Source organism: Pezoporus flaviventris, unplaced genomic scaffold (genome assembly GCF_033815535.1).
Source record: "Pezoporus flaviventris isolate CSIRO_AGI_PZ_B2104156 unplaced genomic scaffold, CSIRO_AGI_Pfla_v1 ptg000025l, whole genome shotgun sequence".
In the NCBI taxonomy this organism is placed as follows: Eukaryota; Metazoa; Chordata; class Aves; order Psittaciformes; family Psittacidae; genus Pezoporus; species Pezoporus flaviventris.
In genome coordinates this window covers 11136103-11156029 of record NW_026892573.1, presented here as the reverse complement: position 1 = coordinate 11156029, position 19927 = coordinate 11136103, and the positions used below count along the sequence as shown (strand labels likewise).

Sequence of the window (19927 nt, the reverse complement as noted above, 5' to 3'; positions counted from 1 at the left end):
CCCTTCACATGCAGCACTAAAGGGTAGTTTACATTCTATGACTGCTTTGATACTGAAAAAGCTAATTTTCTTGTGCTTCTGGGTGAAATGGGAGTAACTACAGTGGTTATGGGCAACCTACATAGTCACAAAGCTAGCAGGAGCAGCCCTAGACTGCTGTGGAGAAGCAACCCCAATGCTGTAAATGTTTGGAGCTGTATTTGTCACCTGTCACACCACTTGATACAGGAACATCTTTGGGGTCAGCTTCAGACTATTTTGGTGATACCCTATAATGCAAGGCACTAGGGCTAGCGTACACTATGATTCCAGTAAGAAAGGCACTCAGACTCCATAAGCTATTGCTTAAAATACCATTTTCTGGAGCTAACACAAGAAAGAGAAAGAATACAGATAATCTCATGTCCCTTCAGGTGCTGGGAACCCCGTGCTGTGCAGTGCCAGACAAACCTCTGCTCAGGGCATGTGGTACAGATCCCACCTATGGAAAGCTTCACTGACATTTTCTTTTGAGACCTCTTACAGAATTTTCTCACACAAAACACATTGTATTTGTCATTTCTGCTGTATGTTCACATGAAAACTTGCTGCTCCACTTTAAGATAAAGACAAGGCCACGCAGGTGGTGCAATCAACAGCACCAAGGGGGAGCTGCCCGCGGGCTCCACTGTTACTAACACCCAGCTGGGTTTATACTGGAGCCAAGAATCCTGTACAGCCCAGTACAGGCCTGAAGCACAAGCTGTAGGTGCAGCACAGTGCAGCACAGCACCAGCCTGTGACTACTCAGGTTTGTTTTCTCATTATTTACAACCTCTTTCAGTTATGGCCTCTTTTTGAGTTTCTGGATGGTGATGAACAAGCACAGCTCTTCAGCTCAGACCACTTCTCCTATGTTTAGGAAGGCTTAGAAAAGCTTAGAGTATTAGGTTCTCTTGTCTGTCAAAGCAAGGAGTCTACATGCCTCCTGCCAATGGGGACTGGTCCCTGGCCATGCCAGCCTTTGGATTATGCTCCTGAACAGTTGAAAAGCACAATCTGCCATGAGCCTCAACTGCATCAAGGACCATGTCAGAGCTATACTAACAATTGTACAGTATAGATGACTGAACTACATAGTAGTACACATTTTTTGGCCCTTTTTAATGCACTATCATAAGCCAAGCAAAACAGACTATGTCTGTGACTGCCTGTGCTTTCAGCAAGATACAGTCCTGATCTCTTAGGTTTCTGGGTACAAACAGCTTTCTCTCATTGGGCTATACAGAGTTGTCCAAACTCACTGTTCACTGTGGGGTTTCATACAGAGGAATACTAGGTAAGCTTGGACCTGAGTGGTGTTTTGGGCCTGTGCTAATTGTCCAGCGCAGATTAAGAAAGTCATCTAGCTAATGTGGTGGAGTTGGTAGCTCAACCAAGGCTGTGTCCAACTTCTGATCCCTGGACGCATGTTTTAATTGTTGGCTATTTTTCTGATTTTGGTAGTTCAGAAAAATACTGAAACTCAAGATAAAATCTATGTATTCCTAAATAATAGGAGATCAATTTACTGTTATGATAATCAGAGCACACTGCAGACAGGAGACTATTCACAACTCCAGGAATTATAGCCATATGAAAGAAGAGAGGTCATGTTCTTCACTGCTTTGTCACTGTAAGACCATACAACAAGGTCCTGATGGGACCTTGCAGGTCAGTGAGTCCAGGCAGAGCTCTTGCTGTCATGGAGATTTCATAAACCTTTTTTAGAAACTTTCTGAACTCAAAGACTGCTCCCGCAACACATTTTACAGGGTTTTATGCAGCTGTGCATTAAATTTGCTATACATTGGACTTCCAGATTGCTCTGCAGTTAGCTGACCTAAGAGAAGTCTGTGGCACATGTGAACTTTCTGTGTGATTGCTCAGTACATGGGTCTGAGAAAACTTGCCAAATGTTGAATGCGACCTGGCCAATGTCATAAGAACTCGCATCTAACCTGCCCGAATGGATTTTCCTATATGAACATTGTGTTGTAATTCAACATAAGACTTAGAGACACAAGGCTGAAAAGTTGCAACAGTCTTGCATTAACTGCTTCTCATCTTATGCTTACACAAACAATGGGTGATTTATTACCCATGAAGATGCTACCCCCAGGCTGCAGGCCAAACAGGTGTTTAGGCCAAGCTGAAAACCTAGGGAATAAACCCAGGAACCAAAAAACACTTCAAAGGGTGAAGAGAGAAGGGGACAGTTCACAGTAGTCTGATTTGTGCATAGAGAGAGCTGCTGGGAGCTTCTGAAGCAGCTGTGTCCTTCTCAAGCTGATGAGAGGAAGAAATATGCAGAAAAATACCTTGGGTGAAAATATGCTATGATTTACTTTCAAAAGGCAGTTTTGCTCCATGTGTGCTTATAGGTAGAGTAGGAGTGAATCGTGGTTTTGTTACTATAAAAGTCTGTCAAAGAAACTCTCTAAGACTCAATTTGGAGATTTAGAAAGCAGGCATTCTTTATTGCAGCACTAAGCGCACATGCGAATCGTTTCGCAAAGGTGAGCGCACCCAATACTTGCTGACAGCGGCTGTATATTTAGCATAGTCATAAATACTCATAGCTTTTCCCAGGAGCTAATTATAATATTTGCATCCTAATTACACATGTGCTTTCTTGCTGAATGGGGGTCTTTGGTGGTTGTCTTCCTCAGTCTTACTCACTGTGTTTACTGAATGACCTCAGTGCTTGTGCATGCTTGCAAGGTCCTAGTGCTGAGTTAGCAGTTGGTATGTCCTTGCTTCTGTTCTGTTCCAGTCTTGCTCCATGCTGGGTGCCATTCTGCTACCTTGAAGGTGTTATTTACTATCTCCTTAGTTGTTATCAGTCCCATAATGTTCCTTTGCCCATCAGCTGGGCATTCCTTTCCTTCTACATGTTAGTAAGTTAGAACAGTTTGGCCTAGCCTGCTATGTTAAAGGCACACACAGTATTGTTAGTTTAAGATTTAAGGTTACAGTTTCAAACTACAGAGATAAAGGATGCTCCTTACAACAGTGACATGATGCTTCATCTCTCCTCCTGCTCCCAGGCACAGTACCAAGCATCTGCATCTGCACAGACAACACTTCTCTCTCTTGTAAGCAAAACTTGCAAAAAGGTTGATAGTGTAAAATATAATTGTCAAATATTTCTGTTGGGATATTTAAAAATAAAATCCAGCTCCCCAGTCTCTGAAGAAGCCTTCTGTGGCACTTCTGGGAGGCTAGACACTGGGGAAGAACTGGAGGCCAGGACAGTCACTCTCCATGCCCCAGATCATGAGCTGAAGTGTGTGAAGAACTCACTGTGTAAAAGCTGGGACTGTCCTCAGAGAGGAAAGTAGCAGCCTATGCCTGGTCCCACAGCATAGAAGAAGGGAAATCCCTTTAATTGAAAAAGGCACTAAATCTGGAAATTTCAACATTCAAAACAAAAATCTGCAAAAAGGAGAAAGAGCTAAGGAGATAGGAAAGATTCACGAGACAGAGATGAGTCCAAACCAGTCCTTTCATGCCATCCTTTGCAGAGCCGCAAAGGAAGCATCCTTTGCAAAGTCAGGAGTTGCTCTGAATTCTCTTCCTTCATAGAAATCATAAGACAGTAATTACTGCAAGACACCCTAAGAAACCCTCTCAGGAAGGCTTCAGTCTCCTCTCAAGCACACACAGGGAAGTGCAGAAGCAAATGATTAATGGCCCAAAGCTTTATTTGATCTGCTGCTACAATTAAGTAGTGGCTGGAAAAGCTCACTGGCCTCCCTCAGGTACTAATCCATATTGGGCTGTTTCAAAGAGTTCCTGGGAAAATGGAGCTTAGATAACCTCGTTAAAAGCTATCTGAGAGGCGTTTCAGTTACATTAATGTACTATATGACTACTGAGGATATCCGTATGCTGCTCATACATAAAAATATTAATAAGTCATCTGCTGGGTAGCTCAGTTTCTTCAGTTATGTCTAAATGGTATATGGATGTGATGAGTGTTTGGAGATGAAGGATATTCACTGACTGAAAATGAGTTTAGTAAATAATCTCCATCTATATATTTGGGTAGGAGCGACACATGATCTTTGTATGACTGTGAGCTATGTGTTACACCTAATTACAGCATAAGACCTTGCTTGATGTATCCAGTTTTTGGATGATAGCTTTTACATTCAGTCACTTTGGATTGCATCTTGAGAAGTACCACAGCCGCCAAGGCACAGACGTTTTTAACAGCAGTTTCTTTAATGTGCTCTTACAGAACTGCAAAGGAGGGAAATCCCCCAATTTCCTATGCTGTCTCTTCTGGGGCATTATAATGCTAATACCTCACCTACATCTCATGCTGAGGTTTAAGCTGTTACTCTGCTTGCTCCTTTGCCTTCTCTATGGACTTTCAGAGGGCTTGTGTGCCACACAGGCTATATTACGGTTTGTCCGTGCAGGAACAGCCATGAGCATGGCAACTTACACTCGGTCTGAGGTTCATGATAACCTTCTGGATTTTTTTTTCACAGACCTGCAATCTACTTGGCCGTTCCCCACCCTGCAGTGCTGCAGCTGTTGATTCTGTCTGAGCTTGCCCTCGTGCCTTGGGTGCATCCCACTTTTCCAGAACACTCTTCCAGTTTGTCAAGTTAATTTCAGAAACCTAATCTTGCTTCTCAGCACAGTCACAGCCCTTCCCAGCACCACTGGTGGTGTTACCCCAAAATTTAGTAAGTGTGCTCTCTGTGTCATTATCCACACCACTGGTGAAAATCTTTGATGGCACAGGATAAACCGCTTCTTAAATCCTATTACAGGGCTCTGTATTTCCACCGCTCACAGCTGAGAGCCGCTCTCTTATGCAGCCGTGCAACCAGCTCTGCATCTGTCCCCTAGCTTAAGATTTACAAGGTGCTACAGCAGTCAAACCCACGCTTAAATCGACTAGAATTCCGTGGTTTTAACTTTACCGAGGAGCGCAGTCAAACCCTTGTGCCGCAGCTGTGCGCATCACTCCGCAGCTCTCCCTGCGCGCCCTCTCCCCACGTTTTGGATGTCTGGGACGGGCAGCGCGGGAGAGGGCGACGGCGTGGTCTCCGCTCTCGGCCCCACCACTCGTACCCGCCACCCGGCGGGCGCTGCGCGGGGCGGGTGGTGCTGTGCGCGGGGCAGCGCGGCCGGGCCCGCGGGGGGTGGCCCCCGCCGGGGTCTCCATGACGACCCGCCGCCGCTTGTGTTGTCAGGGCGGCGGCGCCGGGGGTTGCGACCAACAGCCGCCGCCACCGCCTCCATCGGCCGCCGCCTATATAGGGGCGGCGGGCGGGTACCTGGCGTGCTGGTTGCTTCCTCTCTGCGTTCTCGGAGGTGCAGCGTTCTCGGTGCGCTAGTGGCGAGGGGGGCGAGCGTGCCCACCCGCCATCCTGCGGAGCGGGAGGGGCTACCCGAGGGGGTTTATTTTATTGCAGCTTTATTTTGGTGCGTGGTTGTTTTTTGGTTGTAGTTGCCTCCGAAAGGTACCGACTTCTGGGCGATGCGCCGCACCGGGGAGAAGAGCCGGGCGGGGCGGCGGGAGCCCTGCCCCGCTGCCCCCCGCAGCTGCGGGCGGGCCGTGCTGGGGGTGCTGGCGGAGAACGGGCAGCAGCGGCCCAGCGCCCAGGTGAGCCTCGCAGCCCCGCCGGGCGCTTCGCGGGCCGGGGGCAGCTCCCCTGCGGCGGGCATGAGCGGTGTCCGCGCTTTCTCTCGAGGCTGTAGGTAAACGCCCGAGGCGGCGGGGTAAGGAGCTGCGTCCGGCTCCAGCTAATGAGCGTGAGTTGCCGAGAAACCCGCTAGTAACTGTTCGATCCTAATCTCCAGCTGCTTCCCCGTAGAAATACTTCGAACAAGTAATCCACCCTGGAGGGAAAGGAGACGTGGTGGGGCTTTATGTGGGCGCATACCCTCTAAAGTGCAGGGCATAGTTTAGGAAAAGTACATTCACTGGTGCTTACCCAGAGGTCCCCTTGCCTTGAAGCTGGCCATGCTCCCTTCAACCTGCCAGAGTCTTCAAGAAGCTAGATCTCACAACAGAGTGTCTGCCTGCATTTCTATTCCTGCAGCCCTCCTGGGGTCTGCTGGTGTGGCAGGAAAAGGGTTACAGTGATGATTTACAGGACCTAAAATAACTACTGTTATATGTACACAAGCTCTTCATGGTTGTGACTGTGCAAAGCCCCTAACTCACTTGGTGGCTTACTGATAGCAGATGATGTAAAGGATTGCAGCCTGGTCACACACTGTAGTCCAAGAGGTTGTAATGTTTGAGCTCAAAAGTTCAAACTTGGATTTGTAAGTCAGCATTAGATGCTGCCTTGCAGGTGAAGTCCTTCATAAATCTGTGACAGTGCCTGAGCACTTCTGTTGTTACTTTAACCTGCTGCACTGGAAAGCAGCTGCTGTTTGCCAGAGCTGAATGTGGAGCAGGTACTGCACTTGCCAGCCCCTCAGGAACTGAGCACCACCTTCTCCTCTCTCCCCTTGATGGTGGACACTGGGGATGAGGCTGCTCTCTTGGGTCCTGATTTTCACTACACCTCGCTCTTTTGGTAAGGACTTTGTTGCATCAAGACTGCAGCAAGCTGAGGCACTAGCTGTACCTGGTGTTTTTTTCCAGTGGGGTTTTATTATTGGTGTCTGTTAGGCAAGGAGAGTGATTTTTCTCTGCTAAAACAAATGATACTTACTGTTGTTTTCTTCCTGAGTTGCCCTCCCACAGCCTATGTGCTCTGTTTCAGGATGTTACTGTTATCAGACGCTTCTCTGGCTCTGAAAACACTGTCGCTTCATCTGGAAAAGATGAATTACCCAAGCAAATGGTCAGTGCTGTGTCAAAGCAAGCATTTGCTATCTATGAGGATGAACCAGAAGAGAAAGAAAACTACAGCTGCCAAGTAGCTGAAGAGCTGGAATCAAGCCTGTGTGAACTGGATACTAGTGCAATGACTTCCAGTATTCACCTGCTGCTGGATCTGAGTACAGGTAACTCCTATAACAACTTAGATGGTACCCACAGCATGTGTAGGGTAGTTCTGAATTGTGATGCTGGTAACTTAGCGAGTAGCTTGTTATAAATAAATAACACTTCAAGGTAACTTGGCATGTGTCTAGATGAGGCAAATAACTTAATCTTAGACATGGCAGGAGAAGGTGAAGAGGCTAATTACACAAATGTCTTGCTGCTTCCTGTTACCTGTTAGGATCTCCAATGGTAGTCGATACGTCCTTCCAGTCCCAGCCTGAGGATCACATGGTAGATCCTGTAACTCTGACTGTGGGAGAGTATGCAGAAGACATTCATGAATACCTCCGGGAGGCTGAAGTGAGTGCTTTGGAACAAGCTTCTAGGAATTTGTGGTCTCTGTGATGGGCCACAATACTGCAAAGAGGTATGGCTGTTCCAGGATAACCCAAGGCTGGACTATGGAGGAGAGAAATCAAGCAGTAAAAGCCGTCTCTGAAGGCAGCATGTAGACAAGTGATATTTTTCATGATTATTCTTGTCCCTGAAAATCCCTACCATTAGAGCATCTCTTGACTCCTTGGGATGGAGAATTCATTCTTACAGATGGGAGTTTAATGCTGCAAAAGTACTAAAGCAGCCAGATGTGATGTCACTGACAGCTGTTTTGCTATAGTGTTTTTCTGCCTACCTTTCTGTATTGGAGCATTAAAGGGTATTCTCCCAGTAAGAAAGGGTGGGGGTGGAGGAGGGGAAATGTGATTTGTTCAGTCTCAGGTCCCTTTGAATGGCTCATATGTGCTTGATGGCAAAGGCTTTCCATAGTTCAAGTTTTTACTATTCTGCTACTAACACCATAGCTCCTATCTCTTCAGTGTAGGACTACTACTTTCTAGAGATTCTACTAGTTTTTAATACTATTAGTACTGTAGTTGTAGTTAGTAATAATGAGTAATTAATAGTGGAACAACTCATGCTCCTTTTGGTATAAGTATGAAGAATGTTAATCAGCTCAGCCATCAATAGCTCTCTTCAGGGTGAGCATTCTGATTCTCCAACTCTCTCCAAACAGGTACGATTTAGGCCCAAGCCCTGCTACATGAAGAAACAACCAGATATCACAACAGGAATGCGTGCCATCTTGGTAGACTGGCTGGTGGAAGTAGGGGAAGAATATAAACTTCGCACAGAGACTCTGTACTTGGCAGTGAACTTTCTGGACAGGTTTCTTTCCTGTATGTCTGTTCTCAGAGGGAAGTTGCAGCTTGTAGGAACAGCAGCAATGCTTCTGGCTGCGTAAGTTTATCCCCTTATCTGGGAGCTAAAACTTATTTTTTGGATGAGTCTTCAGTTTAATTTGAAGGACTAAAGTTTGCAGTGGTAGGTAGCTTCTTGTGATATCTCAAGATTAGCAAGTTTGCGGACTTTGATGCTAGCAAAATTAAACATTTAATGTTTATGATGTGAGGAACTGTAGTGGGGAAAATTTGTAAGCATAGCAGCAGTAGCAAAACCACTATTATGTTAGGCTGCTAGTCTGAAAGGCTAAAGTAGGTTCACAGCTGCAATCTGCAATTAGACTTCAACTGCTTTAAGTAGACAGGTTACCCAACATAGCCTAGGAGCACATGAAGATTTGTCTAGAGCTCAGTGTTACTGAGGTGCACTCTGAGGTCTTGCTATTAGTAAAGAACTAACAATGTAGTGTGTTTCTATCTAGACTGGCGAGTTAGAGTTGCTCTAAACATCTTTGCCCAAACTTGAAATTAAATTGAACTAGGCTGGAAGAAGGACTAAAATAAGAGTTCCACACAAATTTTAGTGGTGTCATGTGCCCATCCTGATATGGATTGAGCAGAAAGCTTTCTCTTACCATAACTTTCAAGCTGGCAAATGTCTTCTATATTCCTCCTACAGGAAGTATGAAGAGATCTACCCACCAGAAGTGGATGAATTTGTGTATATAACAGATGATACCTACACAAAGAGGCAGCTGCTAAGAATGGAACACCTGCTTCTCAAAGTGTTGACTTTTGACCTAACAGCCCCAACCATCAACCAGTTCCTCCTTCAGTATATTCAGAGGCATGAAGTCTGTATGAAGACAGAGAACTTTGCAAGGGTATGAGTTATTCTCCTTTTAGGGCAGTGAGAGAAGTGATCTGAAAAGCAGAACCACTTGTCTGCTCAGATACCTTTGTTAAATACAGGTTCTGCTACTGTATTATGCTCTGTGAGAAGATATGCTTTTTCTCATGCCAAGTCTTACCTCGGACTGTGCAGGCCTAAAACTGAATGTTTTGCAGCCTAGTGTCTTCAGTAGAAGGCTTGTGTGATTGCTTGATAAATGTCTCATAAGCCTAATTGAAGATTTCTGTCTGTCTGGTAAAGGATAATGCATTGACCAAGCAGCTGGGTAGTGGAAATCTGGTGGTTTTTTTGAAGAGTGCCTGCATGGCATGGACATGGTGGTACTGTGTATTGCTACACAACGACACAGTATATACCTGTATAGCTGCATAGGCAATCCTGCTCAGAAACTGGTTAACCCAAGCTTATGGCGTGTATCTGACCTGCTGCTTATCTGCAAGGTTTATAGGATTATACAATGGCTTTACTTCAGGAGAGCTCACGTTCCGTTTCTTAGAGTTGTCTGTTTATCCCTGATCTCCAAGTGAGATCAACCTGTATAAACAAGAGCCCTGAAGGATGAGAACATAAATTTTCTAAGTATCTATCTGTAGAATTACATCAGAGCTGTTGATGGAAACAGAACCTCGTATTAGTGTAGATTGTTTAGGCTTTAACAAACTGTAGTCTATTTCCACTGAAATATGCTAAAGGGTCTTCTGTAAGATTGACAGGACTAGGATGCTATTTCTACCCATCTGATGTGCAGCTCATGTTTTTTACATGAAACTGAGACCACTGACAATTTTCAGTGCTTGCTGTATTGAACTGATTGCACCAGCTAGGCTCATGCTGTTTGAAAAACTTGTGGGTTTTTTGTTCAGTATCTTGCAGAGCTGAGTCTGCTTGAAGCTGATCCATTTCTGAAGTACCTTCCTTCGCAAACTGCTGCAGCAGCCTACTGTCTAGCGAACTATACGATGAACAGGTCTTTCTGGGTAAGAATAACAACTGCATGTTAATAAGTAGCTCAAGCATTTTATGTTACTAGAATTAGGCTGAAAAGCAAAAGTAGTAGCTTCAATGTATGTTATGAAGGCTGAAATCCTAGGATGAGTAGCTTTTCCTGATCTAATGGAAATAACCTGATAAGTTAATATTAAACCAACCTGAAATATCCTGTCTTGTTTCTGAAATAAGTAGACCTTGCTGTCTTGCTCAGTTTCACTGAGTCTTTATGTAAGACCTTGTTAGTCTTTAACCTCCAAAACTTCTCCCCCAGATACCATTCAGGGGCTTCCTAGGAGGGAGGGGAAGCCTTAATGTGTCCAATGGAGTGATTATATGGAGTGGCAGCTTTACTGCAGGCCTTGATAGCTCTCTCAGCTGAGTAACAGCTTTGGAAGAGGACAGGACCCCAAAATGATGTAATGGATTCCACATGCTTAGAGCAGAAGGAACTTCTGGTCAGATCTGGCACCAAGAAAGACCTAGAGTGAAACTGATGGCAGAATACACTTGAATTCTTTTCAAGCCTAAAAAAAAAAAACACACTAGTGTGAGCACTGATGTAGTGAAAATGGTTTATGCTTTTGTAGAAAATGTGTCTCTTAGATGCATGATAGCTACACTAGAATAACACTGTTTTTTCTCTTCTGGCCAGCCAGAAACACTTGCTGCATTCACTGGGTATTCATTAAGTGATATAGTGCCTTGCCTGACTGATCTGCATAAAGCATGCCTTGATGCTCCCCATTGCCAACTGCAAGCAATTAAGGAGAAGTATAAGCACTCAAAGTGAGTAACCAGGAAGACAATGTTTTGTAACTTGGAGGCTATAAGCACAGGATAACTCTGGTTTAACAGCTTAGGCTACAGCTTCTATAGCTGACTTACTTCTCACAGTGGTCCACTTTTATTCCTGAAACAGAAGCCTCTGTCATGGCCTCTTTAGGGGAAAACTTTTGTATCAGGAGAGTTGTTCATACATAAGTATACACATGTAGTGAATAACAGTTCTGCAATGTTGCAGGATGATTCTTTCCTTCCCCAATGTCAATTTCCACTCCAGTGTAAAATGGTATCATTAAATTTGTCAGCTAAACTACTATCTTTAGTGATTGCATTTCTATTCCAGGTACCTGCAGGTGTCTCTTCTGGAGCCCCCAGCAGTTCTTCCTCTGCAATAGAGACTGGATTCTGGACTTGAAGGTTACTTTGTCCCAGTCAGTCCCGTAACATTTTATAGAGCATTGCAGGTTGTGTATCTAACCATAATGATCAGAATGGTTTTTAGCTAGCATTTTTAAATTGGATACCCCTTTAAAAAGGGAGTATTAGACTGTAGCTCTTAATAAACTGACAGCACTTTTAATAAATATCTTATTACACTGTTCTTCTGTCAGTCTTTCTGGCTCCAGTTAATATCTGCAATGACAGTGAGTGGAAAGGGTTATGGCTTTCTACACAAAAGGGCTTTTACAGTAGCTGGAGTGGATTGTGTGGCTGAAACCAAACTAAAACAACCTGACATCCGCATAGACACAAGTGACTTGATGCACTATCTTCTGATTATTTCTCTTCTGAGACAAGCTCATGTGGTTGTGAACAGAACCTGTTTTCTGCAGCTTGTTTACCCTATCACAGCAAAAGCCTCCAGATGCACACTGTCTGTGAATACTGAATTTATGTGTAGGAGACACCAATGTTGACTAAGAGACAAGCTTCCATTCATGGAGGTGAATAGGAGGATTGTTCTGCAGAGAGCTGGAGGAAGGGGATATTGTGTCTGGCAGAGCCTTAGGAAACCTTCAAACACTGGTGAACAAACTGCAGTAGAGAAGAGTGCTGAAAGCTGTGAGGTACTAGAGCAGTGGAGTTGACCTAGATGGCTGTTGTGTCATACTTGTGATACTGAGTAGTCTTAAGGCATAGCTGTCTGAGATGACCTTTCCAGCCACTACAGCACTGCTCAACATGTCTGCTCTGCCGTGTAGAGAAACCTCACTCTTAGTCCTGTCCTATCACTCCCCCTCCTTCCTACTATCTTATCCTGAGCTGCTATGCTTGTCTTGTGCCCCCAGTTGCTCATGACCTAGTGTTTTTAAAAAACAAATGAAAATCTACCTTGAGTACTCTTAAATACAACCCCTGTCCAAAGTTGTTAGGTTGGTCAAAAAGTAGAGAACTCATCTAAATGGCAAGGTAAGTCTGAGGCATTCTCTTACTGTAAGAGTTTAAAACCTTCAGTGTTTACTGCTTCCTAAGGGAGTTATCTGTATGGGACATGTGCTTCCAAGCAAAAATATGCTTAACACTTGACATAATATGCAGTTCACCAGACTTAGTTAAGTACCAGCTAAGAAGCCTGTCACTTTAATTTTAAAACCTGGTTATACCAGTGTGTGCCATAAGGCTTTTCTTAGCTTCAGAGGTTTCACTTCCTTCTATGTGCAAGTTTTTACTTCCTCCTGCCTGCTTCCTGTTGCAGATGGTGAATCCTCTTAGTAATGCATACCCTTGTATTTCTCCAGAATGGAGTAATGCTAATGACTGATTAACCTGTCTCAAAATAAATATCCTTTAAGGGAAGGAAGCATTCAGTTTCAGTCTAGCCTTTGCCCGTCTTGATCTCTTGCTTCAGACACTTCATAGTCCAGTAAATGAATTTGTTTTGGGTTTTAATGTAATGATGTATGATCAGATACCCCAGATGTACCAGCTCATTTGTGGTGTTTCAGGCTGAACATAAGGTTTCCTGAAATGCCATGTTAATAGGCCTTACTCTACTGAAGTAATAGTGCTTACTGATCTGCAATTTCTGTAGTGTTGAGTATTTGGGAAGCAGTAATCTATCTCACATACATAACTGTTCTCCTAGTGTTAGAGCAGTTTGAATTGCATCACAGTAATAATGGGGAAGAGATGAGTTTTGGTCTTATGAACAGTCTATGACCAGAGTTGTGTCTGTTCTTGTGCCAAGAGATTTGGTGCATCTAATGGAGTAGGAGGTGTCCAGGTCTGAATTTACTAAATGTTTTACCATGTGATGTCTTCCTAGAGGCCAAACTTCTGTTGTACTTTTTTTTAGTCTACCTAGCTGCAAAACGGATAATAGTTGCCTTTAACTTCCCTGAAGCTTTTATTTTCTGACATGCAAACTTTCCTGATACTAGTTTTTTTCAACTACAGTATCTGAAGATGACTGCTTCATCTGCTTTCTTGTTTTGTCATTATTTTGCAACTGAGCTAGTGACTTAAATCTTTTTTTTAGATTAAAGGCTAAAAAGGGAAAATGAAAAAAAAAAAAACTAGTTAAGGTGAAGAATTGAATAATGCTGCAGTTTGAATGCTGCTAAGTTTGTGCAATATGGATTAAACTTTAATTTGTGAGACAGAAGAAACTGATCTTGAAACGATTTCATCTGAGATCTGTGGGTAATAATGGCATTTTGAATGTTCCTGTTGGGTTCTCGCTTCCTTTTGTTGTATTTGTCTTACTTGGAGCAAGGAAATATCTTGCTGCTTTTCTGACTGAGCCTTGACTCTTGCAAAGTAAAAACTGGTTTCTATATCCTCTCTCATTCTATGCAAGTCACTGCACTTACCACATGAGGGGTAGGCTAGAGTTATCTCCTCTGTAGCTGGTACTTGACATCAAGGAATAAGAGATGGTTCAGTTGGGCATATTGTGATAATGAAGGTGAAATAATGCTGCTGTAAAAGATTAAAAGCTTAAATGCAGATGCAAACCCACTTAAGAGCACTTAAAAATGATGTACTGAAGATGATCCAGTATATAAAAACATGGATTTATAAGAAGGGAGATGAAAGCAACCCAAAGAAGTTTTAAGCTTTCACTGATATTCTGCCTTTGCTATACAGAAAAACTAAGACCTATAAAGCTCACAGCCTTATGTGGTGTTTGAAACAAACAGAACCAGATGTCTTGAAGACAGCTGTATATCCTGGAAAAGAAATGGAGTCAATATGAAGATTAAACAGAGGTAGTTGCAGTTCTTGACCATCCCATTTGTAGATCACAACCACAAAATATGAAAATTTTTTCCTTTTTTTTTTTTTTTAGGTCAGGCAATATTTAAACAGTTGCACTTCCAGAAATGTCAAGCCTGGTCTTGCTTGCTTAGATCTGCTGTGAAGATCAGTCTGACTTTCAGCATATGTATTTCAAAGGGTGAATAGGTGAATACTGAGTTCTATGTAGGTCACACTGTCTTCCCCCTGTTAAAATGTATTTGGACAACACACTGGGAGTAAAGCCTACTGGTGAGACAGCAGGATGAGCACATCGAAGTTGCTTTGATTAATCATTCAGTTTTCTGGAGTGGGTTGGAACTGAAAAGTGTTGAAGATTAAGTTTGATGTTCAGTTCAAAGAGCTCGTTAACACTGGTATTAGAAAGCAACACTAGCTCCCTAATCTTATTCTAGCAGTTTCCATACTATCATGCTGTGACTCAAATGACTCAAATGTGCTGTGGTTACATGATCCCATTTTTTCTATGTTGTAATTTTTGGTTTTTTTTTATCAATAACTTCTAAAATTAAATATTGTAACTGCCTCTGGTGACCTGAGAAAGCTGTTCTTTATTGCTGTGGATGTATTGTAGATCCATTGTTCACTTAAGACTAAAACGGACAAGCAGAACTCGATCCTCTAGGATGGTATTGATTTAGCACTTATCATCTGCCTTTGTTTTCCTCTTCTCTGGAGGTGAGTTAAAGATGTCTGAGAGGCAATTGGGTAATTGGAGAGAATGATTTAACTGTGCTCAGGATAGTTGAGCTGTTAATTTAGGTCTGATGTCTGCCTTACTGAGAAACCTGGCTGTGTGAATAGTCTGTGTACATCCTGCCTGTTGTAATTTCTACAAATGACTAAAATTAGCTCTGATCACTGAGGTTGGTACTTATTTTAGCCTGTGACCTTGAAGCAGCTTGTGGGACTGCTCTTAAGGATGAGAAACAGGCCAGCAGCATCTGTGATTTCTTCCTGGAATCAAGCTTTTTGTCTTGCAATTTTCCTCAGCAATCACTGCCCCAGGGCAAGATCATCTTGGTGTACTGAAGAGCTGGGCAGGCTCTACTAAGCGGATGTGGCCTGGAGGAGGTACAACCCATCCACTACTACTCAGATGTTCTAAAACGCTGTCTGAGTCTTGCAAATGTTGTTAGGTCCTCTGCTGGTTACAGTGGATGTATAAATTTTCCCATTGCGTCAGATAATGCAGAGTCTCACAGAATACTTATTTTTGGCTCTTGTCTGCTTCATAATTATTCTCTTGTATCCTAAGCTCAGACTTTCTCTTGGGTGTTTGTTCTGATTGCATCCACTTACTGTAAAAAATGCTACAAACCTCTGCATGATGAGGTGCCCGTAATGAACGTACCTGGCAACGCATTTATGGAGGATGTGCACTTTATCTGGTGTTCCTGCAGAGACAGAGAAACATTAGCTTAGAAAGCATGTGTGATGAGTAGCTAAGAGAGCCAGTCCCAGCTCTTCTTGTGCCATGCTTGGGGTTTGTTAACATAGATGGCAGCAGCAGTGCAAATATTGAAGAGAATTAGCACAGACAAACTTCCAGGACAATTTAGAGGAAGATACTGAACATACATGGTTAATCCTAAAGTACATGCCTACATTCATCAAATTAACTTCTGTCTAAACTAAGCCAAGACAAGGAAGACCAGCCAGTCCTGGCCCTATTCTTCCTGAAGATGCTAAAATTATGGCTCTGTCGTGGAGTTTGTACAGTGCTTGTCTGGCTAGGCTGTGCTGGTACTGAAAAACAATAGTGGGCTGAGCAAGTACTGGTTCCTGGCCAAGTGTCTGTCTCTGTTTGGCTTGCTTCCATGATGCTTAGGGCTAGTTCCTTTTCCAAGCAGATTTATCCTGGGGAGAGCTTGTTGGAGCAGGACAAAATTGTTTGTGTGAGCTAAGAGGCTGTGTGGTTGGTTGTGTCCAGTGCTTGTGCTTGCTGTCTGGCCCACTTTTGTCTTAGTAATGTGCTCAGAATGCCCAAGTGTCACAGACACTGATACAAGTGAATACCTAGCTAAATTGAAAGAAGTTCTCAGTCCTTGTCTTTCAGACCCTCTTTATTTGAACACAGAGGACTATTACAGACCTTAAGTGCTGTGAAGATCAGGCTAATGATAAAGCATAGAGTTCTGGGAAGAATAGCCTTCTCCTTCCCCATGTGCAGCCAAGCTGCCTTTTGTGTTTCTTTATTATTGTTCGTGTTTTGATGTGGAAATAACTTGGAAAAGAAGGTAAGAGAGCCCTAGATCTCACAGTATGCAACAGATTAGGCATTTGGTAATAATTAGTGGGCTGCTTACAGTAGAATACTGTAAATGCTATCCTTGTCTGGGTAGAAACTGAAGTGCTACGTACATCTCGATTATCTTACATTTAGTTTTTTTGTTTTTCATAAAGAGGATAAAAGTATCTGGAAATTAACAAAATGGATGGCAAAACAGACTGCAGACGAGCAGTAACAGTAGCGCTGTTTTCCAATCTGGTAATGGAGTGAGATGTCTAGGGGGCAAACCAGGTTCACTCCAAGTTATATTTGCATAGTACATGCTTAGGAACAAGATGCCTGTCCCAGTGCTGTGATGTATTGTCACCTCTAGTTACCAAAGAGGCACATAAAAATATTCTCAGTTTCAGCCATGCAAAGAAATACCTGGAGATTTTAATTGTGTTAAACCAGAAGAGTGAATCGACTTAGTATCACTGGTATTTTTTACTGTATTCTGCTGATCTCCGAAGAATACAGCCAGAAGAGGGCACCAGCGTCCTTGGTTCGTGGCTTGAGGGGACAGTCAGCCTCAGCCTTTCCCAAAAGGATGTTGGGTCAGAGTTCAAGAAGGTTATCTGCTCTTGGATTCATATTTACATGGTTTTTGGGTGCTAGCAACATGTGAGATCCCTGCAACATACGGGTATGTTCAGGTATTTTCTCGTTAAATGTAACCAGAATTTAGTGAAGCTGCAATGAAAGGTGGTCAGCCATGCTGTCTAGCACTCATACGTGGTGCTTCAGGGATACTTGAAGAAAATAAATGCAACTTTTCAGAATATCCGTAATATTGTACTGTGAAGTTTGACTTTTGCACTGGTTTATCCAAGGCTTTCAGTTAGATCTTTTTTCCTGGCTATGCAAATCAGGCTATCAGGTGTTGGCTTACCCTGTCTTAAACAGATTTTAAGTTTAAAACCATGATGGAAGTTGTTAATGTTGTTAATGTTCATGATGTAAGTGTTCTGTTGAAGCAGGTCTGATGGAGAAGCATCTCTTTATATTATAGGTTGGGCAGATGAAGCTTTTGTAGTATTACAGAGCTTGTATAGCTTGTGCAGGAGAGAGGGGAATTCCTGTCAGATGATTCAGCCCTCTTTGGAGAAAGGGAGAAAATCTATGACTCTTGCTCATTGAAAACTTTAGTGTTAGTTCTTGTTCCAGGCTAATCTAGCTAAATGGAGAATGGTTGCTTATGACAATTATTGCCCAGTTTATGGTGTTCAAGTGTAATTTTTCTTAGTCATGTTTTCCTTGTCCTGTTCAAAACTTAAATTGAGTTTTACTTTCACAAGCTTCTCATCTATTCAAATATATAGTCTCTTTTTTTTTTTTCTTTTTTCCAAAATGTATTTTCTCTTATCTCTAGCCTTTAAAGGGAAGGCAGGAGGTGTGCTGGTAGAGTCAGTAGAAAGCTTGTATCCAGTGCAGTCAACTGAGTGCTGCAGCAATGATCAAAATAATTTAATGCAAAACTTGTCAGTAAAGCATTTTAGTCAAATGGAAATATTTTCTCCTTGGACATATATGTTGCTGAGCTGTGACTGACCCTAGGTGCCTTATACTTTTTGAGCTTTTGGGGTTATCTGTACAGATGTTTGTAAGACAGCTGCTGAACCAGTTGTTGTGCACAGAGGCAAGGGGTGCCTGAGGTGCTCCGTAGACATTGGCTAGAGGAAAACAGATATTCTGGCTAATAGTAGCACTTTTGGGAGGTGTTGCTGTAAAGGTATGGGGTTCAGCAGAGCATGTTCACATCATGCATACAACCATAGAATGGTTTGGGCTGGAAGGGACCTTGAAGATCCTCTAGCTCTAATTGCCCTGCCATGGGCAGGGACACCTTCCACTAGAGCAGGTTGCTTCAAGCCCTGTCTGATCTGGCCCTGAACACTTCCGAGGGTGGGGCAGCTACATGCACATCTTCAGTAGGCACTTGAACATCCATAAACAAATGCAGTTCTCCACAAATGCCTGTACATCTGATAGCTGAGTGTTGTACACCTTCCTCTGTCTTTTCATTCGGTGACTACTCATGACTTTTCAGATGATGCAGAATGAGGATGTGGCTCTGCAGGGGCTGCAAGATAACACTGTGCAGGGCTCCTGGCCCAGAGCCAGCAAAAAAATGAATCTTCCATCATGCAGGACTGACACACTAGTGCTGAACAGAGCACACCCACTTTTAAAACCATCTCCCTGCACCAAGTTTTAACTGTGAAGCTGGGTCCTAATCTTCTTTAGCTGGTTATCCTGCATCACCTGGTGAAAGAACAAGCCCAGCAGGGAGTAATCAAGCTTTGATAGCTCTGGTTTGTTTGGTTTTCTTTTAGCAAGTAATCAGGGCAGAAAGCTGTGCTGCAGTTTGCCAGACTATGCCTCATAAAACTGTACTTTCTGTAAATACCTTCTTGTCTTAGTACATGAACACTAGGCCATCATAAAAGTCACAGCACAAGCACTGCCAGTGCTCCCAGACCACTGATCAGGGCAGTATATAGGGGATGTACGAGTAGGTTCTACTTTTTAATACTGTTCTCTGGGTCAATTCAGAGGTTATTGCCTGGGAACTGCTGATCTCTGTAACTTCCACTTGTGTTAAAGCAAATGCTGACTGCATTTAAATGGCAAAATCCTTTATTGTCAGCTGAAATCTCCAGAACCTCTCATAGCTAACTTGTAAAGCCAAAAGCTTTTTTTTTTTTTATTTTTTTAAACAAGCAAGACCAAAAAATCCGCACAGCAAACTTAAATTGACTAACCTAATTACCAAGAAGACCACATCCTCAATATTGTCAATATTGTATTGTCAATATTGTATCAATACTGTACTGAATTGTTGCTAGAAGAACACAATATTTATTTAACTTAATTAAATAAACATTGATATTAATTAAAAATCTTTGTTCAACATCTTTGTCGGTGACATGGACAGTGGGATTGAGTGCGCCCTCAGCAAGTCTGCTGATGACACCAAGCTGAGTGGTTCAGTTGGTACACTGGAGGCAAGGAATGCCATCCAGAGGGACCTTGACACGCTTGTGAGGTGGGCTGATGCCAACCTCATGAAGTTTAACCATGCCAAGTGCAAGGTCCTACACCTGGGTCGGAGCAATCCCAGGCACAGCTACAGGTTGGGCAGAGAAGAGATTCAGAGCAGCCCTGTGGAGAAGGACTTGGGGGTGTTGGTCAATGAGAAAATGAACATGAGCGAGCAGTGTGCGCTTGCAGCCCAGAAAGCCAACTGCATCAAAAGGAGCGTGACCAGCAGGTCGAAGGAGGTGATCCTGCCCCTCTACTCTGCTCTCGTGAGACCTCACCTGGAGTATTGTGTGCAGTTCTGGTGTCCTCAACATAAAAAGGACATGGAACTGTTGGAACAAGTCCAGAGGAGGGCCAGGAGGATGATCAGGGGACTGGAGCACCTCCCATATGAAGATAGGCTGAGGAAGTTGGGGCTGTTCATCCTGGAGAAGAGAAGG

General features: G+C 43.3%; 1 protein-coding gene across 1 annotated transcript; it reads left to right on the top strand.

Moving 5' to 3' along the window:
* The first annotated feature begins 5184 nt into the window (after positions 1-5184).
* CCNA1 (cyclin A1) lies at positions 5185-11510 on the top strand. The gene is made up of 9 exons (XM_061457495.1): positions 5185-5369; positions 5492-5647; positions 6762-7005; positions 7224-7345; positions 8058-8281; positions 8903-9107; positions 10000-10113; positions 10779-10912; positions 11253-11510. The coding sequence occupies exons 1-9, from the start codon at positions 5205-5207 to the stop codon at positions 11302-11304; spliced, it is 1416 nt and encodes a 471-aa protein (XP_061313479.1). The 5' UTR covers positions 5185-5204; the 3' UTR covers positions 11305-11510.
* The last annotated feature ends 8417 nt before the right edge of the window (positions 11511-19927 follow it).